The sequence below is a fragment of the Thermobia domestica genome, chromosome 2 (assembly GCF_964235325.1).
Source record: "Thermobia domestica chromosome 2, izTheDome1.hap1.1, whole genome shotgun sequence".
In the NCBI taxonomy this organism is placed as follows: Eukaryota; Metazoa; Arthropoda; class Insecta; order Zygentoma; family Lepismatidae; genus Thermobia; species Thermobia domestica.
In genome coordinates this window covers 96195378-96221120 of record NC_137455.1, presented here as the reverse complement: position 1 = coordinate 96221120, position 25743 = coordinate 96195378, and the positions used below count along the sequence as shown (strand labels likewise).

At 35.6% G+C, this 25743-nt stretch overlaps 1 protein-coding gene across 3 annotated transcripts in view; it reads right to left on the bottom strand.

Moving 5' to 3' along the window:
- The window catches only part of Gclm (Glutamate-cysteine ligase modifier subunit), a 445032-nt gene that overhangs the window by 356722 nt on the left and 62567 nt on the right, over nucleotides 1-25743 (bottom strand). For 2 of the 3 annotated variants that reach the window (XM_081744088.1, XM_081744093.1), the window contains one exon: nucleotides 22176-23163. The exons of the other annotated variant lie outside the window; for it this stretch is intronic. In XM_081744088.1, coding sequence (XP_081600214.1) covers nucleotides 22994-23163 — 170 coding nt within the window. In that variant the 3' untranslated portion in view covers nucleotides 22176-22993. Of the gene's footprint in view, nucleotides 1-22175; nucleotides 23164-25743 lie in introns of those variants that run through there. 3 annotated transcript variants of the gene reach the window in all.

The following is a 25743-nucleotide window of genomic DNA, read 5'->3' as shown; positions in this document are numbered from 1 at the left end:
CAAGGACATGGCATAAGTAACATCTATACCTTGAAGTGGGATTCGAACCTGCGATAGACACCTTACTGCCATAGACTGCTCGACAGCTATGTTACTTTGGTCTTCACGTTAGACAATATTCCTTTAGTACTGGATAATTACAGGTAACTATAGGTTGCTGTGATATAAATTTAAAGGTCTGTGCAATGTTTTCTAGATTTTATCGTATTTGTATCATTTACTAAAAGTAGGACTATGCAAAGTAGCAGATCTTAGGAAAGAAAATACAAAGTTCAGGGGGGAAAAGCCTTTCTTGAATACTGTAACCAGTGTTATAGCTATTTCCACACTTTTTGACGAAATTTAATTCATTTTGAGAAACTATTTTCATCTTTTTTCTCGGGTAAACAAGTACAGCTTATCTTTTTCCTCAAGCAAACAAGTACTCTAAGGTCATTATTAAGCAAATGAGTCTACACTAGGCATATTTCAACAGGTCTCAAAAGTTAAAAGAAAAACATATATATCATTTGCCTGTTTTCCTTTCGTTCTCCAAGTTATCTCTTTTGAATATCTTTTCGAAGAATTCAGTAGCCAGTGAAGGAATTGTTTGCAGCATGCAATTGGATAGGTGAAATATTCATGCTTAAAATGTGAGTAAAAATCCTTTCTTCTATAGGAAATAAATATTTCAAGCCACAACGTTCATTCAACCATTCTTCGCCGACACCTTTGACCTCCCGCAGCGTAACTTCCCTTACATTACGTTCTTCCTCTGCTGAAAGTCCAATTACATGCTAACGAGATAGTCCCTCTCTTGCTCCGTATAAATTGAGCCATGTATCATATTAGCTGTCATTTTAGTCTGACCGCTGCTCAAAAGTTGCGGCTCCTTCATCAGCTACATCTACCGGGATTCTTTTGATTTAGCATCCTGCACGAACAAGGTTGCCAGCAGTAAAAGAGAAAACAATTCTACTTTAGCATGTAAAGTAATAATTTTACAGATACAGGGCCTCAACATCTACCGATATTCGCGAATTTGCAAATCACAATCAGTGATGAGCAAATGCAAGACCAAGACCAAGACCCGGGTGGTCTTGGTCTTGTTCTTGGTCTTGCACATCCGGTCTTGGTCTTGGTCTTGGTCTTGCATGCAAGTCTTGCAAGTCTTGCGTTTAAGAAATTTTATGTTTTTCATAGGTAAATTTTACTCTGGATGTAAGGGGTAATAAATTTTGCAATTCACCAATAGTAACAGAAATACAATATATGTTTCTAAATGTAATATAGTTCACTTTCGTGTAAATATGATGATAGTATACAACAGAGGCGATGATCTTTATTTATTTATTTTTTCAATGGGTGTCCACGCTTCACTACTTTGAGGTAAATCATAACGCTTCGTAATCTTTTTATATTTTAATAGATCCAGTACTCCACTGGTTCCCAAACTGGGAGGCCACGATTTATATTTTCATTTCAACCACGATTAGCTCATTTTTGTATTGAACAAACCTCCAATTAAATATTGAGATTTTGTTTTACTGATTCCAATATGTACTCCATGGGGTAGTAACGTGGACAATACGCAAAAGCGCTAAAAAAAAAAAAAAAAAATGGAGGCTTTCGAAACGGCATGGAGCAAAAAGAGAGAATTAGCTGGGTTGAACGGAAAACGAATAGGTATTGGAAATAGTAGCAGTAGGGGAGAAAAGAAGAATTTTAGATATAATTAAGAGAAGGAAGAGAAACTGGTTGGGACATTGGCTGAGGAGAAATTGCACTATGAGGGACACGCTAGAGGGTATGGTGGGAAGAAAGAGAGGAAGGGGCGAAGGAGACTATAAGGTATTAAAACAGAAGATTTCTACGTCAAAACGAAGAGACTAGCTGAGGACTACCGTACATCGAAGCTTCTCAGTTGCAGTAAGTGACCTGCCGATAATGGCAGAATAGCTATGATGATGATGATGATATGTTTAGCAACATTTGCGATAAAAGAGAGAGAGAAAATAAAATAATAATGATTATAATCAAACCTCTTAATATCTTAGAATAATTTGAGTGAAAACTGAAAACGACTCAAGTGTCTATGTCTACTGTGTAAACTCAATTTATATAAATACTTTTGACCTATATTAGAAATACAGAATAACGGTATCAAACTCTAAGTTATTTGAAATAACTACAAAATCACTCTCACTTGCAAATATGGGTTATTTATTGTTGTATAATGTTATATCGCCCAATCCTCGATGTACCATAAACCTAAGGAGGCTAAAAGTTATATTGATAAGCAATTATTCAACATATAAGGATCAACCCATGAAATCAATCTTGCAGTCACATGCAAAGTTTCTGTCAATGTCATGATTGAAAATGCTATTTCGATATTAATTTTATGAGCACACGTTAAAACTTTCCAACTGATGCTTGAGCTTCGGAGCTAAGGCCATACCCATGTAGTCGACAACTATGATGTACAGAATCACCAAAGTTCAACACCGATGTTGAAATGAAATGAAATATCTAGTTTAATGTCCCACGATTATGCACGGAGTTTAAGGGAGACGGTGATTATGAGAAATGAATGAAATGGCGGAATGAAGAAAATAGGAGGAAACATGAAAGCCCTGAGAAAACCCACGCACACGGTGTTTGCCACCAAAAATGCTCACATGGAGCAAACTGGGATTTAATCCGGGACCCCATGCACCACAGGCGAACGCTCTACCACTGAGCCAGTACTTGTGCAAGACACTTGAGCAAGAGTCTTGGTCTTGGTCTTGCAGGTATGGTCTTGGTCTTGGTCTTGCATCGGGATTCCTGGTCTTGGTCTTGGTCTTGCATGCAAGACTCTTGCAAAAACTGCAAGACCAAGACTCTTGCCCTCATCAATAATCACAATGCAATGCTACGAATGCAGCTGTTATAATTGCTATGGTTACGTTGCGTTGGTGCAAAACGATACGTGATGCGTATTGGTGTCCAAGGTAGGACTGTGCGATACTTGGATACTGAAAAATGTCGAAACTTGATCGATATATCGAAACATCAAATATCGAAACTATCAAAATATTACGTTATCAAAAATAGCGATAAAAAGTAAATTTCATCTAGAGAAAGTAAAAGAAAGAGAGATGGAGACGTTTCTCTCTTTTTTCCATGTAAAGAAACAGAGCCGTATCTAGAGATTTTGGCGCCGAGACGAAGGAGAATTCAGTGCCCTTATATTCATTTCGTCAAGCTTTCACTCTCTCTTTTTTTATATATACATATAAGAGAAGCAGTTTTTGTTGTTATGCTACGCTGAATTTTTACCAAACTGCTTGGACAGACCATTGCAACAGCCAAAAGCGATTATTATGTGTTCTTTTACAAATAAGAGCTGTTTTCAAGAGACTTATTTTGGACCTCTTGTTAAATTTGTCAAAACTGCCTTTAGTTGGTAAACAGATCTACTTGGAGAATAGTTATGGAAATACTTTTAAAATGTTCGAAATGGGTGACAGCATTAATTTCCAGTAAAATTGTAAACTTTAGAAATTTTCTCCTATACGTGACCACACAAAGAACATTTTAATTTTGATTCTTCTACGGTTAAAAAATAAAAGTGATATGTAACGGAAATTTAAATGGCGCCTTCCTCCCGAATTTCTCAATATTGATCGATGGTACTGAAGAATACGTTCAATGTTTGTATTTAAAATCCAAAATCTAGTTTAGCTACTACATAGCTATGAAATTATATATATAATTTGATATGTGTATATGTTTTGTATGTATGTAGATAGTTTAAAATACCAGACGACTAGATACGAATATACAACAAAAAAATTTGGTGATACAAGTGGTTGATGGAGAAATGATCGCAATAAATTCTTTCACATTGGAAGCATTTCATGTATGAATGAAATCTTTCTTTCTTTCTTTTTTTTTTTTTTTTAATCACTGGTAGTGGTCAATCTTTGAAAAAGATGAAATTAGATGGGTTAAGTAACGACTCCTTAAGCCCCTATTCTACAACTGTTTCAAGTTCGAAAATGTTATTATTCCCTATGTTTACCTTAACTTTTAATATTCCCACGCAAACAGGAACTAGCGTGTGTCTTTTTGCCCTTCTCATTTTCATACCTTCATTCTCACCGTCGTGATTAATCTGATTCAGTAGAAAATCAGAATTAAGTAACCAAACTCATCACCATCAAAACACTGAGCACGTATTTCAGACTTTCACCATTTCTGATTTTGAAAACGCTCCCGCACACTCTGTAAGTCATTACTCGTCACCTTGTATATCACATCGTCATTAAAAAATCATATATAATAACTTTTTTCATAAGTAATAAGTAAAAACTTTTTGGTGACTCCTATTGGAACGTTCGAGTTACGAGCGGAGCGAGCAAGATTTTTTTTCCAAACGTATTTCTTTGCAAACCGACAACAATATTGATTAGTGATGAGCGCAAGAGTCTTCGTCTTGCAGTTTCTGCAAGAGTCTTGCATGCAAGACCAAGACCAAGACCAGGAATCCCGATGCAAGACCAAGACCAAGACTCTTTCGGAATAGTTTTGCACAAGTACCGGCTGTGTGGCAGAGCGTTCACTTCTGGTGCATGAAGTCCCTGCTTCGATCCCAACTTGCGCCATATAAGCTTTTTTTGGTACACAAACAATGTGTGCGTGTCTAGGGGGTTTCCCATTTCCTTCTACTTCCTTCATTCCACCATTTCATTCATTTCCCATCATCACCGTCTCTCTTAGCCTCGGTACATAATCGTGGGACATTAAACTATAAGTAAAAAAGTTTGTAAACAGAACGCTGCAGCCTAGTTGTTGCGCACCTAATCCTACATTTCCCCACTCCCTTCTCCGCGACGATGATGTTTTGCAGTGTTGCAATCTGGAGGGAGCGGAATGGTCTGAGGATTTTCTACGACATTTGAGTATAAATGCTGTATATTGACTGCAATAAATTTTTAATGCATTTTAATATTTTCTCTTTGAATATTAAATGAATTAAGTATGATTAGGGGTACTCCTTACCAACGTAATATATGAATTAAAAGGTGGATAAGTTCGCAATGAATCTTAATGAAAAATAAATAAATAAATGATAACAGAAATCACCTTCTAAATGTTTTCCATTTCTCCTTCAGTTTCACTCTCCCACTCATCTGAGTCTGTATCGGCCGATGAATCTGAGTCTGAATCGGTTTCACCAAATCTAGTATCAGTTCATCTACACACTCATCCATAAGTCCGTCTCTTTCAAAGTAAGAGTCTTCAATTTTTTTCACGTGTTCACAACATTTTACCCATTTCTGTGGTGAATATTCATTAAATAACTTTCCCAGTAATTCTTTCTTTGCATCAAGTGAATCGGAAATGCATTGCCTTGCTTTGCTCCTGATTCCATCCCCCCTCCACACACACACAAGTTCAATAGGATTTAAGTCTGCGTGGTAAGGTGGAAGTCTTATTATAGTGTGCCCCGCGTTTATAAATTTCTTGGCAATCGCGTATTGTTTCACATAAGGTACAGTTTGAATTCTTAAGAAAAGTTGTCTTTTGTTCATTCTCCACAATGTATTTACTCTATTCTCTGCTTCAATTTCGGTTTCGTTTATAGGTTTGTCTGTCGTTGATAGCCACTGTATCATGTCGCTTTTAAGTGAAGACATAGATAGTCTTTTATTAATTTGAACATTGTGATAACTGGCATTATCAACGACAACAACGCTGTTTTCGGGAAGATTAGGAAGTAGTTTTTCATCGATCCATTTTGAAAAATTTCTACTGTTCATGTCATCATGATAATCTCCACTTTTTTACTTAGATTTGAACATTAATAGAGCATTATCAACAAACCCAAATTCCCCTCCTGCATGGGCAATAATAAGACGTGGCCCTTTTCCAACAGTTTCTGTTACACCTATTTCATTCTTACTTTGCCAACACGCCGGTACTGAATGTGATGCGTGAATGTAGGTTTCATCTCAGGCCGGGCCTGTGAATTAATAATGTGAGGCCCGACTCGAGTTAGAAATATGTTGTAGCATTTAGGCTCGACCCAAGGGCGCTGATTTTTCTGTAAAGTTGGGGAGGGGGGCATTCAGATGCAGAAGGTATATACATGAGAATTTTAAGACAAATTGCATTCAAATTATGCCAAATAATGTATATTCATAAATACAATAGGGGGCCCACATGTCCTTTGGGGCCTTGAACGTATAACTAGGGTGATAATTAAATCAAATATTTTAATTGTAACTATGCCAAATATTTTGATCCGCACTTCTGGAAGAGGAATTAGCTGAAATAAAAGAAATCGTTGAACAAAGTTTTCTCTATTAGTCATCAGTTGTTATAGTTTTTTTTTTTTTTTTTTTTTTTGGCACAAGTTGTATCTTTGGCCTTGGAAGTTGAATAATTATTCATTCTTACTCAGAAGGATGGGGGGCGCAAAATGTTAAACATTATAACACTTGAGACATAGTTTGTACTAACAATAGATTGATAGCAGCTTATTTGTTGTCTTATATTGACAAAAATACTTTTGTCAACTCGTCTCATTGAAGTAAGACAGAAATATTTCCCTTTCACAAAGATGCGCCCCCCGTTCTGTCTTCGCCCCTGGTTCAGTGTCGTAATGTTCTAGTAGGCTCGGCTGTCAGTTCAGTCTTTAAAGTGGAATCCAGAAAATTAAGCCATTCGCCTTTTGGTTTCTCTTCGTCATAAAGCTTAATAACGAACATACGCGAATATACTACCGTGGAATACTAAGAGCTATCACCGGAACGCATTTTCAAAAGCGGGATTAAATGAAATGGACCACTGATATGAGAATTACGAGTCGATACTGTAACGCTACACGGTAATATTTGTCATTTATTTAGCAGGTGATATTTGTTGTAGCATAAGTTTGCTGAGTTAGTATCACTGGTATTTTCAAGGCCAGACCAGTGGATGGAAGGGTAGTGGGGAGGGTGGTGGAATACGAAGTGCTCCGCAGCGATCTGCGCATCTTGGTTTGAAACTTGTCAAGTTATAGATATTTCATTTCATTTCAAAACATCTGTTTCTTCTTCCAAAACTAAAGAGAAATGTAGTATTGAACATCGGTAATTCCGTACATCATAAGTGCCGACTACATGGGTATGGCCTTGGCTCCAGGGCCCAAGCATCCGTTGGAAATGTTTAATATGTGCTCATGACATTAATATCGAAATAACATTTTCATGACATTGACGAAAACTTAGAGCATGTGACCGCAAGTTTGATTTCATGTGCGGACACTTATTTGTTTATCAATATAACTTTTAGCCTCCTTAGGTACACGGCACATCGAGGATTGAACGATATAACATTATATAACAATAAATACGGTTACCCATATTCACATGTGAGAGTGATTTTGTGCAGTTATTTCAAATAACTTGGAGTTTGATGCCGTTAATTTTGTATTTTTAACATAGGTCAAAAGTATTTATATAAATTGAGTTTACACAAAAGACATAGACTGTTAAATCGTTTTCAGTTTTCACTCAAATTATTCTAAAACATAAAGAGGTTTGATTATAATCATTATTACTTTAATTTCTCTCTCTTTTCTTGGACAATATTCCTAAATATATCATCATCATCATCATCATCATAGCTATTCTGACATTACTGGCAGATCACTTGCTGCAACTGAGATGCTTCGATGTACGGTGGTCATCAGATAGTCTCTTCGTCTTGACGTAGCAATTGTCTATTTTAATACCTTCCTTCAACTAGTTTCCTTCGTCCCCTCCCTCTTTTTCCTTCAGCAATACCCTCTAGCACTTCCCTCATAATACAGTTCCCCCTCAGCCAATATCCCAACCAGTTCCTCTTCCTCCTACTAATTACATCTAAAATTCTTATTTTCTTCCCTACTGCTACTATTTCTAACACTTTCTCATTCGTTTTCCGTTCAACTAGGGATGATATCGAGACGAGATGAGATTTTGTACAGTCTCAGTCTCGTCTCGGTTGATAAATAGCGGTCTCGGTCTCGATCTCGTCTCGAGTCAAAAATCACCGTCTCGGTCAACAGATGCTTGTCTCGATCTCGGTTTCGGGGGCCAAGTCTCGGCCTCGTCTCGAAAGTCTCGAAATAAATAGTGTGAAATTAAACTTGTGAAAGTATTATTCGTAGGCTACAGTTTGTCGTTTCCACTTCTTATTTTTTGCCTTCATTCTTAACTCTCTTCATAGCTAATTTGTTAGCGCTAATGCTTTTCATGCGTGTGTTCCAGGTTCAATCATCAGTGAGTATATCATACTTGGGATAAAACCCTAATACCAACCCATATTTTACTTTCAGCAATAGACTTTGTCTCATATAGCCTCAGTACTGCCTATACAATTAAACTCTATTAAATTAATTCCAATATTGTGTAGTAGTTTATTTCCTTCCTTTGAATCAGAATTGTTTAGTATCTCCTAACGGATAACGCAACATATAGCAGCACGAATGTATTTAATCGTACCGAAATTGAAATTTTAAAATTTCTCATTTATTATCGAATACATTCTGCTTTGACTGTCATTTTATAAACAGAACAGGCCTACAACGTTCATTATCTTAACAAATAGGATAAATTATTACTACAATGTATTTTGTTTCAAATTGATCAAATGCTTTATTACCGTTTTACATCTCCGTGTTTAATTGACACTGTATAAAACGAACTTCCTAAACCTTGTGGTGGGAGCTACAGCACTCATCTTTGCTATGTGTGGTCTCGGGTTGGATCACCAAACAAGTTAGATTCAAAGTCCGATGTTACGCATAGTTCGCGTCTCACTTTAAGTACATTATGTTTCTTATACAGTTCATAAGGTCGTGATGCATTACATAAACCATATATCCAGTGCCGCAACATAGATTAAGCTTATTCCTGAGCTCTCAGCGGTGCAAATAATCTTTATTCGAGAAAATTAATCGTGCGTTCATCACGTTGAAATTTTATATTGATTGATAATAACTTGCGAAACACAGACATACATATTTTATAATTATACAGGTAATCCGAGCTATCTGTATCTTTTTTCTCTCCCTCGCCAAAACGAGTGATTCTTAACTTTCTAGTTTTCTTTGTATTAATTTTCGTAGTTTTGCTGCAACATGGAGTATTGAATAGTCAAAAATATTTTATTTTGCTGTACGACTTTCGTTACATTTTGCATCCATTTTCACCCTACCTTACTTAGTGAAAGTTATATCGGAACTTTAGAGGTAGACTATGCTAAGTCACTTTTTGGTTGAAATTGAGTTTAGAATACTTTTTAATAGACTGTTCTTTCTAGTGGTTTGGTTTAGTTTATCTCTGAGGTCCAGATATAAAAAATCATCACCATCATCATAATCAATCCTTATCAATCCCCTGCTGGGTGAAGGTCTTTAAAAGTCTTCTCCACAATTATCTATCTTGGCTAATTCTTTTCTACGTTACTCCCCAGTGGTTCTTGATTTCGTCACACCTTCTTGTATGGGGACGTTTCCTAGGTTGTTTTTGTCTCGTGGTACCTAGTCTAGAGTTGTTTTCGTTCATCGATAATTATTTCTTCTTGCAATATGTCCAGCACATTTTCCAGCCCATGTTAAAAATTATTTCATTAGTGCCAATCATTACTTGTCAAATAATTAATTGCTATATATTTAGGCAACAAATACTTCAGATCCGCTACTTTTGGAGCACAGACACGCTAATTTTTAATTTTCGAATCTGGCAACACTGACTCAATGATTTAAATCAACACAATGTGAGGACCCCGATTTGGTCTAACGGCTAGCACGCTTGACTTTGGTTCGTGTGGTCCCGAGTTCAATTCCCGGTGGGGGTACAGATGAACGACCTAAGTGGTTCGGATTCCACTATAATCAGTAGCTCCACGTCCCCTTTTAGCCGCTTTAGCATAACCGTGGGACGTTAAACTAAAACAAATCAAACCAAAAATCAACACAATGTGTATTACTAACTGTAAGTCCTTGAATTATTGCATATAGCTTGAAATGTAATAAGGGTTTAATTAGAACTTTTGATTAAGCACAATTTAATCTAAAGTGTACACCGGGTTTAAGGCTCAGGGGCAACAACTAGTGTTACTGAAAAGTTATCAGTCACATTTAATTTCAGTTACAATTTGTATTTGCATGTAGGTATTGCTGGAACGAAAGCTTTGACAACATTATAAATAGCCCAACGACTATGAAAAACGTCGTTTTTTGAAAACATTCTTGCACCATACATAAAACAAATTACGAGTAATTTTAAAACTTTTTGGAGTTTAGCTACGTTACTTGCTCTATAATTAGAATAATATTTAGCAATTTATTTAAGTTTGTAACACTGCTTAAAATAATGTAACTGGGACTTGTAATTAAAACCACCAAAAACTATTGTTGTAATGTTATAGAGGCAAAGGAAAGCAACAATCATTATAAAGATTTAATACAAATACGTCATTTTAGCAACATAACAATCACTACCTATGTGTTTGTTATCTCTGAAACGGTTTGGAATAAAAATTGTTTTAAATGGCATTATGATTAGGCCTATTATTTAAGTGTTCTGGAAGCATCTGCATGGTGAGACATGAAATATCAGCATGTTTTCGAAGTAAAGTCTTCAGATTTTTTTTTTTTTTTTTCATTTATTGTAACTTTGTTCCTTCATTCTTTCGAAGTATTTGCGAAGCATGATCATAGTATTTGACGCTAAGATACGATTGATGCGCATTGCACCGTCCATGCCATTTGAGTTATTAGAGATCTCCAAAAGTTGATGTTAGTGATACTGTATTGTCCTTTGTTATACTGAATAATGTATGTGGTATAGTGCTTTTATGGAATATCTAAATTAGAAATACTGTATGTAATAATTTACGTAGTGCAATTTGAGAAAATACAACTTTGTGTTGCGTTGGCAACACTGCTTGTTTATCTAGTGGTATTGCAGAGTATCTAGAAGAATTTCCCGTTAAATATTTCACACATGGTACAAATATTCAGCACACTCAGGTATACACTGGACTTCAATACTTCTTTCTTTACACTGGATAAAGCGGCAAACTATCGTTTAGCCCCTCCCTTGATCATATCCTACATCCGCGGCTATATATATATATATATATATATATATATATATATATATATATATATATATATATATATATATATATATATATATATATATATAGCCTGAATCCGTGGCGGGCTATATACATTAGGAGTGGGTTTTGTTTCGATAGAGGCTTGAGGAACGGGTAAAAAATATTTGTTACGGAACGGTACATACAATGCGAAAAAATGATCAAAAATTTGTTTCGGGTAGAGCTTGAGCTCGATAGCCATCCCTAAATACGACACTGTACATTAGTCAACCGTTCCCATATTATCTAACACAGCAACGAAACAAATTTTAAGTAAGGACAATTTTAATAGCTATCAACATCAATATTCGAGACGAGTCCGAGACTTTCGAGACTGACCTGAGTCTCATCTCAATTTATAGAGGTCTGTCTGTCTCGGTCTCGGTATCTAAAAGTCCGTCTCAGTCTCGGTACCATCCCTACATTCAACCCAGCTAATTCTTTTCTTTTTCTTTCCATGTCCACGTATGGGAAGCCTCCACTTTTTTTTTTTTTTTTTTTTTTTTTTTATCATCATCGCTCTTGTGTGAGGTCCATGTTTCTGCCTTGTAGAGTACATATTGGAATCAGTAAAACAAAATCTCAATATTTAATTGGAAGTTTGTTCAAAACAAAGATTAGCTAATCGTGGTTGAAAAGAGAAAAATCTGACACCTTTAGAATGTAAAAGTAATTTTGCAATTCATGATATTCCAGTAATCTGTGCCGTCTTGATTTTCTTTCATGCGTCTCAGAGGTACCGTCCCCAGTTTGGGAACCAGTGGAGTAATGGATCTGTTAAAATAATATAACAAGATTACATAACATTGTGATTTATCTTTTAAGTAGTGAAGCATAGGCATCCATTGAAAAAAATAAATAAATAAATAAAGGTTCTCGCCTATGTTGTACACTATCATCATACTAACACGAAGATAATTGTATTACATTTAGAGACATACATTGTACTTCCGTTACTATTGGCGCATTGTTGAATTTATTATCCCTTATATCCAGAGTAAAATTTACCTATAAAAAGCATAAGTTTTCTTAAAGGCAAGACTTGCAAGACTCACCAAGACTGGGTGTACAAGACCAAGACCAAGGGTTTCCGTGCAAGACCAAGCCCAAGATCACCCGGGTCTTGGTCTTGGTCTTGCATTTGCTCATCACTAATATTGATTTAATCGGGCGCCAACACTTCAACGGCCACCACATCGTTTACTGTTTTCCAACTTTTTCGTTCTGCTTGCTTGTTTGGTGCCCTCTTGCTATCAGCGCACGTTGCGATGGCCCTGCTCCCCCCCCCACTTCCCCGCGTAGCTGCGGCTTTGCATGCATTTCAGACTTCGCAAGTTTTTGATTTTGAAAATGCTCCTGAGTACACTATAAGTCATTACTCGGCACCTTCATATCACATCGTCATTAACCTATATAAGCCCCTCGGGACGAAAATGACCCACTGCGTATTTTGTTATTGCTAAAGATTATATATTTGCCCCCGCTCGCCGAGTTGTTTTCGACCCAGGATCATAATTAGCCAATTGGAGATCAGCAAAAGAAATGACATTAAATTCACCAAGAATAGGTCGAAAACTATCTATTTTCCAAAATAAATAAAAAAAATACAAAACAAAAAAGATAAGGGCATATATGGATAAAGAAATCATTAGAGAGCGGATTTTAAGATGCAGCAGCTTTTCTAAAAAATGTAGTTGTTATAACAACCAAAGTTCAAAATATGTATTTCCGGACATAAAACTAACTGAAATGAACGCACTTTGTTGCACCTTTTTTTGTGAATGTTGCACTTTTTTTTTTTTTTTTTTTGCTAGATTCATAAGATTTCCCTTTTTGTTACTTCTTTTAGCCTTCAGCACCTTTATTGTCCCTTTTTTCTTTTTCTTTTTTTTTTAATGGACGGAACAATATGTTTTATTTTCAATCTAATTTACCCATAACATTCCATAAATTTAAACGCAATCTTGACGGATTTGCTAGGGATAAATTTACACTGAATTTGGGAAACAATCCGGACATAAAAACCTTTGCAACGTCAACTGAACTTCCTGTCCATGTGCTTACAAGATGTGTACCACTGGTGTCCGTTGATGTCGAGCGAAGTTGAGCTCCAAGCGACAGAAACTAAAATTTGAAAATATAGAAATGTTGTGCATAATCAAGTATAACCAATTTCTGAAGACCCGAAAGTATGTGACGGTTTCTCAAGCCACAATATTGCTAAATTAAAGTTCTCTTTTTTAAAATATCGAGTTGGTTTAAACCACAATTTTATTATAAGAATGTTGTACAATCCGCGGCAAAAAACCTGCAACATGAGGATGTAAGTTTATTGTGAAACTACGCCTAACAGCACAGGGAATGAACATAACGTCTAAGTGTAACGAATCACGCCAGGATAAACCTCGGCCTCCTCCCGTGCACACTTACTTTGGAGCAAAAGACTTCGTCATTTCACAATAAACTTATATGCTCATGTTGCAGGTTTTTTGCCGCGGATTGTACAAGTTTGGGATTAAATAAAACAATTTTGCAATTTATGTCCAATGTTTAAAGCCAAGACTAACAATATTTGTTGGTGTAATGAATAAAGAATGTCCATGTAACTGTATACTATAGCACTTAATAAAGATAGCCTATTAGACCTTTTTGAATGATTTTTTCAGCTCCTTTTATTCCCTGTTTCCTACCACGTTGTTGCACCTAATAAGCTGGTCCTTAGAAATCATATATAATAACTTTTTTTAAGTGATAAGTAAAACTTATTGTGACTCTTATTGAAATGTTTGGCTTGCGAACGGAGCAAATAAGGACATTTTTACCAAATTTATCTCTTTGCAAACCGACAATATTGATTTAAAAGGGGGCTACGTTATTTACTCTTTTCCAACACATTTTCTTTCTTCTTGCTCGTTCGGCGCCCTCTTGTTATCAGCGCCCGGGGCAACGGCCCCGCTCACCCTCCCGTAGCTACGTACAGTAAGATGTTACTAGAATATTAAGAAAAAAAAATATCTGTGCATTATAAATCAACAGCAAAACAAAATCGCGTATTTTGAAACAAAATAGTGTATACCCTAAGTACCTTAAATATACTATCAGCTTTTGTCACTTTCAGCTATATCACAGCACATAGCACGTGATACAATAGGAGAGTGTTGTGCCCATTCATTCCCAACTTGCTAACAGTCTTCCTTTCTATTATTTATATGATTCCAGATTCGATCTTCAGTTCGATATTTCCTTCGGATAAAATATACCGAGTATGTTTTGGATTCCACTTTAATTAGTAGGTCTCATCTTTTTAGTATTAGTGGTGAAAAGGGGCGTTCAACTCCGATCAATAAATGATTAAATCCGAAAGTAGAAAAGGGAATTTAAACCTATATTTTCTACAGCTTATACTTCAACGATCACAGTTATAATGAGCATTTTGCAGTAGTGAAGTCAGAAACTCATCAAGTAGAGGCCCATATCAGTGATGAAAATAGTAACAACTTCGTGATCCATGACTTGGAAGACCCAGAGGCATACAGACAGTGGTGCTATTCAGCCGGTTCGCACCGGCTCGCTAGAACCGGTTGTTAAAATATTTCGAGTTCGCAGAACCGTTTGTTATAACAGACAAAAACACACACACATGCACACGTATGACCTAGCCATGAGTTACTAAGAGAAGTCAAACAAATTAAAAAAAAAAAAAAAAAACTACTTTTTCTGCTCGCTTGTATTGTTGTGAAAACAAACAACTTTGAATTGTTTCAATTCAATGTGCAGGTAGAAATTTGAATGGGCAGATAAAGATTTGAATATGAATTCCTCGATTTTGTCCGGGATTCTAGGATCTGACAGTGCTCTTGAGAATCCGACTCCGGAGCCTACAGTAGAGATCTGCATTGTAATATATTGATACTAGTTTATTTGAATAGTTTAAGATCTGAAGCTAGAGGGTATCTAATGCCTATTACATGTATTGCTAACCTGTTTTTGAATGACTCCGATATCTTTATTCGTTCCGGAGATATGCGCGTTCGAAGCAATGTGTACGGAATAGAACAGTCTTTTCATTGATATCTCGATCGATTGCTTGTCATGACCCATACTTTCATTCCTCAAAATATGGCGGAACCGCTTGTTAAAAAGTTAGAATAACACCACTGCATACAGACCCATGACTTGGTGTGACCCAGATAGATTTATGACCCGAAATGATCCGGACAGATCCTATGTGACCTGGAGGCGAAACGTCGTCATACACATGGGGTAATGTAAGGCTATTAATGCAATTCTAACAAAAATGATTCTTTCCTTTCTCATTGTCTTTTCACTAAATATAGTTTTCATCCTCGCTTGTTGTTTGCGTCTGTGTATGTCAAAGAATTGCACTGAAAGGTAACTACTACGTTCATCAGAATACAAATGCGTGAGATTACAGAAAAGATAAACTACATGTTTTTTCCTTATGGGGGATCGTCAAAGTTTAATCGAAGGAACCTATAAAACTTGTCGCTTAGAATATAAAAGATGCTACAAAGCCAAACAGTATTTTGTTAAATCTTTTTATATAATTTATGTTTAAGAACCACTCTATTTTTTTTTTTTCATTATGGGAAAATGAATAAACATGGAATTATGTTTGACTTAATTAAGACATGTTATCTTCATTTAAAAATGTCACACTGGGAATTAAACAAATGAATGTTCGAGCTCGAGTAGCAAACATCATTGATCAACTATAAAACTCTGCAGTAATGCTGCAGAGATATTTCGGTTGATTCTGGGTCGCCCGGTCTGTTCGAGTTACCGAATCTGCTTAGATCGCTGGGTTTATTTGGGTTATCGAAACTGTTTGAGTCGCTGGGCCTATTCGGGTCACCGAGTGTCTGGATCGCTGGGTTTGACTGCGTCACCGGGCGTCCCCAGGTCTGAGAAGCGAGACCCAGACCCGGATGGCCTGAATGAGGTCCAAGTGAACCAAGTGACATGGTGACCCATGACTCACTCCATCACTGGCTCATACTCTCACCACGGTATGGCGTCCTCAGGTTATGGATCGAGGAAAAGGCCTCTAGATATAGGGGTTAGCTAAGAATATATTGAATAAGCAGTCGCTGACAGACGACAAGGGGAGGTCCTCCAGCTTGGGAGTTCGGTGTGAGGCTAACAAACTCACCCAGTAAAAAAAAAAAAAAAAAAAATAGAAGCCTCGGACCACAACATAAACAGGACGAGATTTGGAACATGGAATATAAGAAGTCTTTATAGGGCTGGCGCGTTAAAATCTTTAACGAATGAGTTAGAGAAATATAGAATGGACCTTTCAGGAGGTTAGATGGGAAGAAAAGGGAACAATGAAGACCGGAAATTTTACGTTCTTTTATGGGGTAGGAAGTAAAACTCACCAACTAGAAACAGGGTTTTTCTTCACAAAGGAATAACAGCAATTGAACGGGTTGAATTTGTTGATGATAGACTTTCTTTTATTAATTTTAAGGGTCGGTGGTGTGATATTATTGTTTTAAATGTACGTACATGCCCCCATAGAATGAAATGTGCACTTCACGTTTTGAAAGCTATTTTCAAAAGCTTACTCCATACAAATGTGAATCCATGTCGTGATATTACAATACAGCACTATCGTGTCTAAGATAATTTCATGGCAGAAAAAGAATGTTAAGGAATTTATGAAAGAATGTTAAAATATGAAGTTCGAATGATTCCAGAGTTTGAAATTATACTTTGGCTTTATACAGAGATGCATTGGATTAAGTTGTGTAATATAAAGAAAATATGATGTACGCGCAGATACGTTAGTCTGACTGTGGGACAAGTAAACAAATAAAGGTGAAACATAAGTGCAATGTCGTGGATTTTAGTTTAATATTAGTCTAATACTAGTCAGAAAAGCAAATGAACAAGAAACAAACGTGCAAATTCTTGTTTTCATTGGTGTAAGTGAAATCCTTATTAGGTACGAAGATGAAGTGATGTAAACATACAAAAATATATGCTACTGAACTTCTAACAAATGCTGTTAGAAGAATTTTACTTTCTTTCAGTCATCGGTTACTATCAATTTAAAATGCGTAAGGGTTATGAAATATCAGCATTATTCTTGTATTTTAAATATTCAAATTTCTCTTTCTGGCAAACTGTAGAATTGCCATGAAATTTAGCTTTAAATATTTTTTTGTATCTAATTTTAAAATAGGTCATTTTTATTTAGTTTAACGTCCCACTATTTTGCTAAAGGAGACGGTGATAATGAGATGGACGATAATGGGAGAATGAATGAAGTGAGAGGAAATGGGAAAACTCGAGTACACCCATGGTGTTTGTCCACCACAAAGTCCAGGGACCTCACGTACCAGAAATAGAAGTAACAAATGATTATAATGTTTTGTAAAGATTCATAATTTTAAAGATTCTTCTTATTGTGTTTGCATGTTTATTTTGAATACTAATTATAGAATTAATTGCTGACAGACTTTACGGAAAATAAATAAATAAAAATAATAAAAAAGTAGTTATCTGTTTTCCTGACACAAGTATCATTTTAAGAGCTCAGCTTAAAAAAAAAAAAGACACGTCTTACGCACAGCAAAACTTATTCAGGTTTTGGCTTATTTTCTGTTAGGTTGTAATACTGACATCGCAAGTAAATATGATTTGACTTTGTTTCTTTAAATATAGTTCCCTCTCGAACTCCTATGCAAAAGACGGGTCGAATATGAATCAAATTATACCAGAAAACAGCAAACTGTTATCAAATATTCTTGCTTTTACCTTCCTGAGTATAATGGGGTTTTCATCAAGGAAGGTAACTGGACAAAAGTATGTTTTGGGGACGCTCAAATGAGTAGTGAAACGATTAGCAAATCGCGTCAAGCAAAAGGTTGATCATTGTAGTCTGTTTGTAGTTACGATGTTTTCCCTACTTCCAAACCATACTTAATCGTTCTAGATTAAAAATATAAATAATGTATCACACTTGCAACTTAAAATTACCACCAATTTCCGAATTGTACCTGTTGTGTTTGTCTACAACGAAATTATCATATTTATATTGAAATATTACACAGGTCTGCAACCAAAAAGCTGTCTGCGTAAGTTTAGCTGATTTTTACGCTTCTGGGTACACCGAAGTCAAAAATGACCCCCGTTTCTTCCTGAGACGTCAAGTTTTTGCACAATCGAAATATAACGTGGTCAAACAGGTAGCTGGAAATCGCTACATTGCAAATGCATCACACGAAAATAAAAATGAACATGGAAGATGAAATGTATTTTTGCTGCCCGAAACATGAAAATACATGTATATTGGTCTGGATGGGGAACACTGACACACATCGTAATGTGTCATGAATGAAAGTACGAGATTACAAAGAAAAACCCAAAACAATAAATATGTTCATAAAACGAATTTAGTAGATTTGTACAATGTTGGTAAGTAGTTCTGGCTACACTGTTGCTCAAATACTACGAGTACGTGGGGTTTTGTTGGCCCTGATATTATAAAACTCATCCGACAAAGACGTCATCAGTTCAATGACTCCAACTCAAAAAGAGGTTTGGGTTGCCTTTACAGTGGTCATCAAAAAGTTTTTGGGAAACCGAAAGGACCCGCAGTACAAGGAAATAGTTGAAAAAATGTTACACGCATTCCAAAAGCTTGGTTGCTCCATGCTTAAAAGTCCATTTTCTTAACTTTCACCTTGACTACTTTCCTGACAACGTGGGAACAGTGAGTGAAGAGCATGGGGAGCGTTTTCATCAAGATATCAAAGAAATGGAACGACGGTTTCAGGGGAACTGGAGTGTTACTATGATGGTAGACTACTGCTGGATGTTATTTAGGGATCTTCCGGCAGCCACCTACAAAATGACAAGCTCCAAACGAAGTTTGACCTTTTAAAAAAAGACGATTTCACAAGCAATCTGATTGAGGGTGGTATTATTTTTGTCTTCACGTGTGTGGGTGTTTCTGCACATTAATTTGTGTTACGCTGTTAATGGTGTTTCTGTAAATCGCATGTGTGTGTTCATATTTTTGTTCAACAATGATCACCCGTTTGTTCGAAACCCAGATGTCCCAGGACAAAACGGTTGTCATTCCTGGATTCAGCGCACCCCAACACATACGAATCAGTTAACTAAACCGAAACAGCTTAGCATTGTTTTATTTTTGCAGGCCTGTGTTATCGTTCAATTTCCATTCCTGGTGGTAACAAAAATGCAGGGAAAAAGCCAGACCTAAAGGAAATCCGTAATGATCTATTTTTCGGTCTTTGTTTCTGGAAGCCAGTCCCATTTTTTGTGGTTAGAACTGTACAGTGTTTCCCTCCTAACCAAGTCGTAAGCCTTTCTAAAATCAATAAATAATTGATGTATTCGGTATTATATTCCCATTTATTTTCGACTATTTGTCGAATGGTAAATATCTGTTCGATAGTTGATCAATTTGCTCAAATCCGCACTGATAATTTCCAATAATTTTATATGCGTATGGGGTCAATCTTGCTAATAGAAAGTTTGAGATGATTTTACAGGATGTTGACAGAGAGAGATGCCTCGATAATAATTACAATCAGTTTGGTCGCCTTACTTGTGAATTGGAACAATGATTATTTCCACTCTTGTAGCAATTCCTCCTTGTTCCAGATAAGGAGAATGAATTTCTGTATCTTGTTCCACAATTTCCCCCCCTCCAAAAATTGATATTCAACAAGTTCATGAACTCAACGATGGAGTTCAAAATATGATTAGAAGTGGATATCTACGTCTAGGGTGGGCCGCGGTGGCTCAGTGGTAGAGCGTTCACCTCTGGTGCTTGGGGTCCCGGGTTCGATCCCAGCCCCCGCCAAATGAACTTTGTGGTGGACAAACACTGTGTGCGTGGGTTTTCTCGGGGTTCTCCCGTTTCCTCCCACTTTCTTCATTCCACCATTTCATTCATCACTCATCATCACAGTCTCCTTTAGCCTAACCGGCATAAGCGTGGGACGTAAAACTCAAAGATTTCATTTCATTTTTCTACGTCTAGGGACAGAAAGATATTCATGGATGGCAACGTTCAAGAAGAATTAACAGACGTATTAAGCTAGGCTGGGGTGGGTTCGGAAGAAAGTTTCATATTGAAAAGTCAAACTCCATGTGTCTAAAGCGTAAAATTTTCAATTAACATGTTTTCCCTGTCTTGGCAAATGGATCAGAGACGTAGCCATTAACAAAATCAGATATTCACCGTTTGCAGACTATACAACGAATTATGGGAAGTTCAACTGTCGAGATCACCCACATAGATAGAAAAACAATCCCATGAATCGGACAAATGACAGGAGCGATTGATATGACCATGAAAAAAAAAAAAGCATTGAGGTGGCAATGGGCCTGACATATTAGTGAAGAAACTACGATTGCTGGGCACAAGCAATTTTTGACTCATTCCAAGAGACAAGTAGTAAGAATTTGTCAATATAAATGATTATGGAGAAATGTTAAACTTCATTCAGTAGTCAGTTGTGTTGTAAATTGTAGTAATAAATTCCTATATTCCAAATAGATCAAACTTTTTTTTATATATTGTCTGCTGTTTACAGTAGATATGTTTTTGCACTTGGAAAAAGTAAGTTTACTTGAAAATTTTTACATTGTTCAATAAAGTTAAAATGGTGATGAACGATATACGTAATATCATATATATTGGAAGCCAATGCGCTGACTACGCAATATATGTCATCTGGTTTGCCATAGGACCTTTGCAGGGCGTTGTACCTCAGAGTTTAGTTTGAATTAAATGGTCAACATAAGCAACAAAATGGGAAGAAATCTAAAACAAGCTTTGCAAAGAACCCAGAAAAAACTACCAATACAGCCAAGAAAGGACAAACGGTAAAATATTCCATGCACAATGGTAGAAGTCATTCAATTAATGTGATTCAGATTAAATATGGCTGAAACGAGGTATCAGAGATACAGAAGAGAGACTTCCGCCAAGCATTTCTGCAGAAAATATAAAGACATCGTAAAGACATCTATTCATTTGTGAAAAACTATAAAAAATCGTGCAGAATGGAATTACTTGCGAACCTGTACTGTGTTCACAGCACCACATCGACAGTTTTCCATTAACACGACTTTAGTAGCGTCAAATTGCCTTAAATCATAAGTTCCTACAAATTTAACTAGAATAAAAAAAAAGTAAACTGATGTGAATAATGGACATAGGGCTCAATTTTACCTTGAAACAGAGATTATTACTAAATAAAATTCAGACGGTTTCAATGACCATTTCACATCTCCAGAATAGACTCGTAACTCTTAAATGACGATTATACAAGTAAGCCAGAAAAAAGTAAAGAAACTTATGTTTTCTGCTTTTGGGAATTGTAACGTTATTTGAATATGTACAGCATTAATTATTGTAATGAAAAAAAAAAAAAAAAAAAAACTTTACACTCATTCTGTATTTCGACAGTCCTATTCTAGGGAAATGATTTTTCTCGTGCACTTTTCAAATCAAATGATCAAAGCAGTAACGCTTGCTTGGTTAAATATAAAAAATACAAAAAATAAATAAATACGAAAACTTTAGATTTATTTCAAATACTAACTTTACCTGTGTCCAGATTTATTTCATAGACTACCTGTGCAGATTAACTTTAGTTAGGAAGCAATAAATTAAATTGTTGCCGCAGAAGCTGAACAAGTATGCAAATTTGAATTTATATACAGTCACGTATGCACATTCAAATCGAACCCTTTAACGGCCTGGTTTGATAAATTGCTATAAGAAAGCTACTGATTGGTTGATTTGGAGTTGAATGTCAAGCCATATAAAACGTCGATCTACAATTTACCTTCGATCCGAAACATATGAGCTCTCATCAGGAACTGAACCCGGACATCTTAAACCATGAAAGTTTTTCGAACACTAATCCACAAGAAAAGAATATTCCTGCACAAGGTGTTCAGGGTATCTGTAGGTGAAAACTACTCAAACAAAAATGAACTTATTTAAAACGTCGTGCAACTTTACTGATGATACAATCATTCGTGATAATACATTAGCACTCGCAAGAAAACAGAAGAAACATGGTATGTATAAATGTACATGAAAATGGTTATCTTGAATAACATTTAAATTTCTTATGTGTATTATACATAAGGGAATTACAGAAAACATAAAATATGTACAAAATATAAAGTGACAATATTCATCCATAATTGTCTTTGTAAATAACTGTTCGTATTTTTCACTGGTACTCGTAGAAATTCAACGAACACAGTTTGGAATGAACAGGTTAAATTTTATAGTACAAAAAGGAAATTTTTAGTGCTTAAAGCTCGTTATTCCTGATATGCATATAATGCACCTATGTCACAATTTTAATAACCACCTTTCTAGTTATTTCAAGTATGCAGTACAGTTTACTTTTCAATTTCCACGAAATAACATGGCACCAGGCCATATTATACAATGCAATATTTATATTTAAAGCTATGCATATCAAATAATGCCCACATACAGATAATGCTGATAAATACGTATACACTTATTCATTTTTAAAATATACATATCACAGTACCAATCATCTCCTTATAATTTATGTGATCACATCATTTTAAACACGAAAACTTTCACAAACTGGATTAATCAATCATAATGTAAATAGCAAGAACTCAAAAAAATAATCGAGAATTGAACTTTGGTTGTTTAATCTTAAAACAATACTTAAAAACGTGAAAGTACTCTGCAAACAAAGTATTATTCACATTTGATTCTGTTGTAGAAAAACTTGTGAACTCTTTTAAATGGTATAGCCCTTCATACATTTGTTTTTGTTGTGCACAAAATGTATCCTTTACTTGAAAGAACTCCTCGGCACTTGATGTGTACTTGAAATCTTATTAGCCAATACATTTGTAGCTGGAATGAGGCAACCTGGGGACTTTCACATTGGAAGACTTCGTGTAATGCTGACTGTGGCAAAATCTCTGCAATAAAATGAATAACTTAACATTAACATCTATAATTAAAGGTACTTAAAAAGGAAAAGGTATACTTCGATCATTTCATGTTTCTGTGTACACTCATCACCCCCACTCCCCATCCCAGAACGTTTAAATAGATTTCAATATTTTTTTAAGCAGTAAATACTTTCAACAATCACACTACAAACATATTTTTCTCAGAAATCTAAGGAATCTAAGAGAACGTTAGCCCCTCTTGAAGATGCCTGCATTCAACACTGTAGGAGAAGTCAAAACTTGTGCACATATACAATTATAAGATAAAAGAAAGGGATGAATAGCGAATGGTTGAAAAATTCAGATGTGCTTCACACTTGACATAGAAATGTTAATACAGAAGTTTAACTTCTAACCATTTAGTCATCTACTTTTCTGTATCTTAAATTTAATGCAGTAATCTAAATGAGCCTTTGTACGTATTTTTTTCTTTTTTTTCTTTTTTTTTTAAGTGCAGTTCATACATTATTAATTATAAATTTGTCATCTGAACCACAAAAAGGTAAGTCAGATGGTTTTTTATTTCGTTATTTGGGCTACACAGAATAAGACTTCGTATAATCGTATTATTTATGGATTCATGTCCTTTAAGTTTGAAACCAGAAGAGATACAAGCACACAATTTCGAAGACTCAATGATTTAGAAAGTAATAGCTAGTGGCGGCGATTGGACGTTAAAAATGGGGGGGGGGGAGGTAGACATGATCGAAATATTTGTATATCAATCTTAGTTTACCTGGTTGTTTCTAACACTTTATTTATCGAAAGGTTGTATAACTAATAGGATACTATCCTTTTCGGTTAAAATACCGTATATCGTATTTCATATTTTATTAAGTAAATTGACAAGAGCAACGCAAGTAGGTACTATCCTTTGTACTCTTAAACAACGAAAGTGTAAGAAGAGATTTGATTCCTTGCTCATGAATATCTTAAAATTTTGTCTGGAAAACTGTGTAATCAGGTTATTTAATAACAAATTTACAAAACAAATAAATAGAAAGGATAATACTAAACATAGTAATGAAGAACGTGTCTTGTTTTGTAGAAGTTATATTGAAACTGGGGATTAATGAACAACTTAATTTTTAATTCCACACATGCTATTAAATGTATGGTACTACTCTTAGAAAATGAAAGACAGTAAATACTACAAGCATATGCTACATTTAAAGCAATATTTGCTTTTGTAGCTTCCCGAAACATGTTCGTTGCCATTAGGTGCAGTTTTCTTGGAACACATTAAAACAAATAATACTTACAAGGCAGGGTGTAACACGCCCTCGGTGTAACACGCCGATTGTGATAAGAATGCACAAACATAGAGAACATCGAAAAAGAAGCGTCACATATTTTTTTATATCGGCCAACAAGCGCATTGAAATGGTCAAATAGGGACATAAAAATGGGATCAAAATGAGATTATGTGGAATATAGCGAGAACGAGAAGAGATATCAGAAAAGGTTAAATGTATGAAATACTACCCATAGTCCATATAAGGCAAAGAAGTAGAACACACCCATGCGAAGAAATCAGAACATCCGCAAATGGACCAATCACGTGTACAACATTGTCGCAATGTGTTATGGAAATGAGCGTAAGGGTGATAAGAAACAGAAAGAAAGAAGAAACAAAAACAGAAAATACGCGTTTATGCTTTGGATGCATATACTGCCCGTATGCGAAAGAGACGCAGATTCATCTCAATGCATGACGATCGGAGAACACGCAGGAATAGGGCGTGTCGATTTTTTCAATTTTCAAAATCCTAAAATGAGGGGTGCTAAAAAGTTGAGACCTGACATTGTATTTCGAAGCATATATTTACAAATTCGATATAATGTTGTTTTGCTAGATAAATGCCAGTCCAAACTTTTGTCATTTTCGTTTTGTTTTTTTTTTTTTATTTTTTTTTTTACAAATTTACTTTTGTTGTTCATGGATGGCGCCAGCGTTGTATTTAATTTATTGAGGAGAAATACATGCTTGTTAAGATTAGTTTTATCTATTTGCACATTGCTGAATTACAGTTTTAATATTATGTTAAATTTATATTCTACAACCATTAAATTAGATCAATTTTCAATTTTAAACGGGTGCTAAATTTTCACGTTTATTATATAATAACTCCAAGGGTATAAGATTGAGAGCTTCAAATTTGAGTGTGTAAACTTTTTCAACTAGTCCTTATTTTAACATCGTGGTTTCTTGATGTTTCTTTACAATGACTTCTAAGACAAAAACAAAACGTAATACATTTACACATAGGAGTAATTTGATTGGAACCGGCAGAGAATTGTTGCCCTCTGAACTTCCCGTCATTAAGCTATGTTGACATGTAGAACATTTGGTATGGTGTCGGCTTGCGTGCCACAGTTGCCTTATCTACTGCCGCCCTTATGGATGTTGGCTTGATGACCGACAAAGACCAAAGGCTTGTGATTGATCACAATAAATTGAAGAGAGCACAAGAAAAAAATAATGAAATCCGTGGACCAAGAATTTGGTGAGTTCTGTCAGCCAGGTATAATCGACTGCATCTTCTT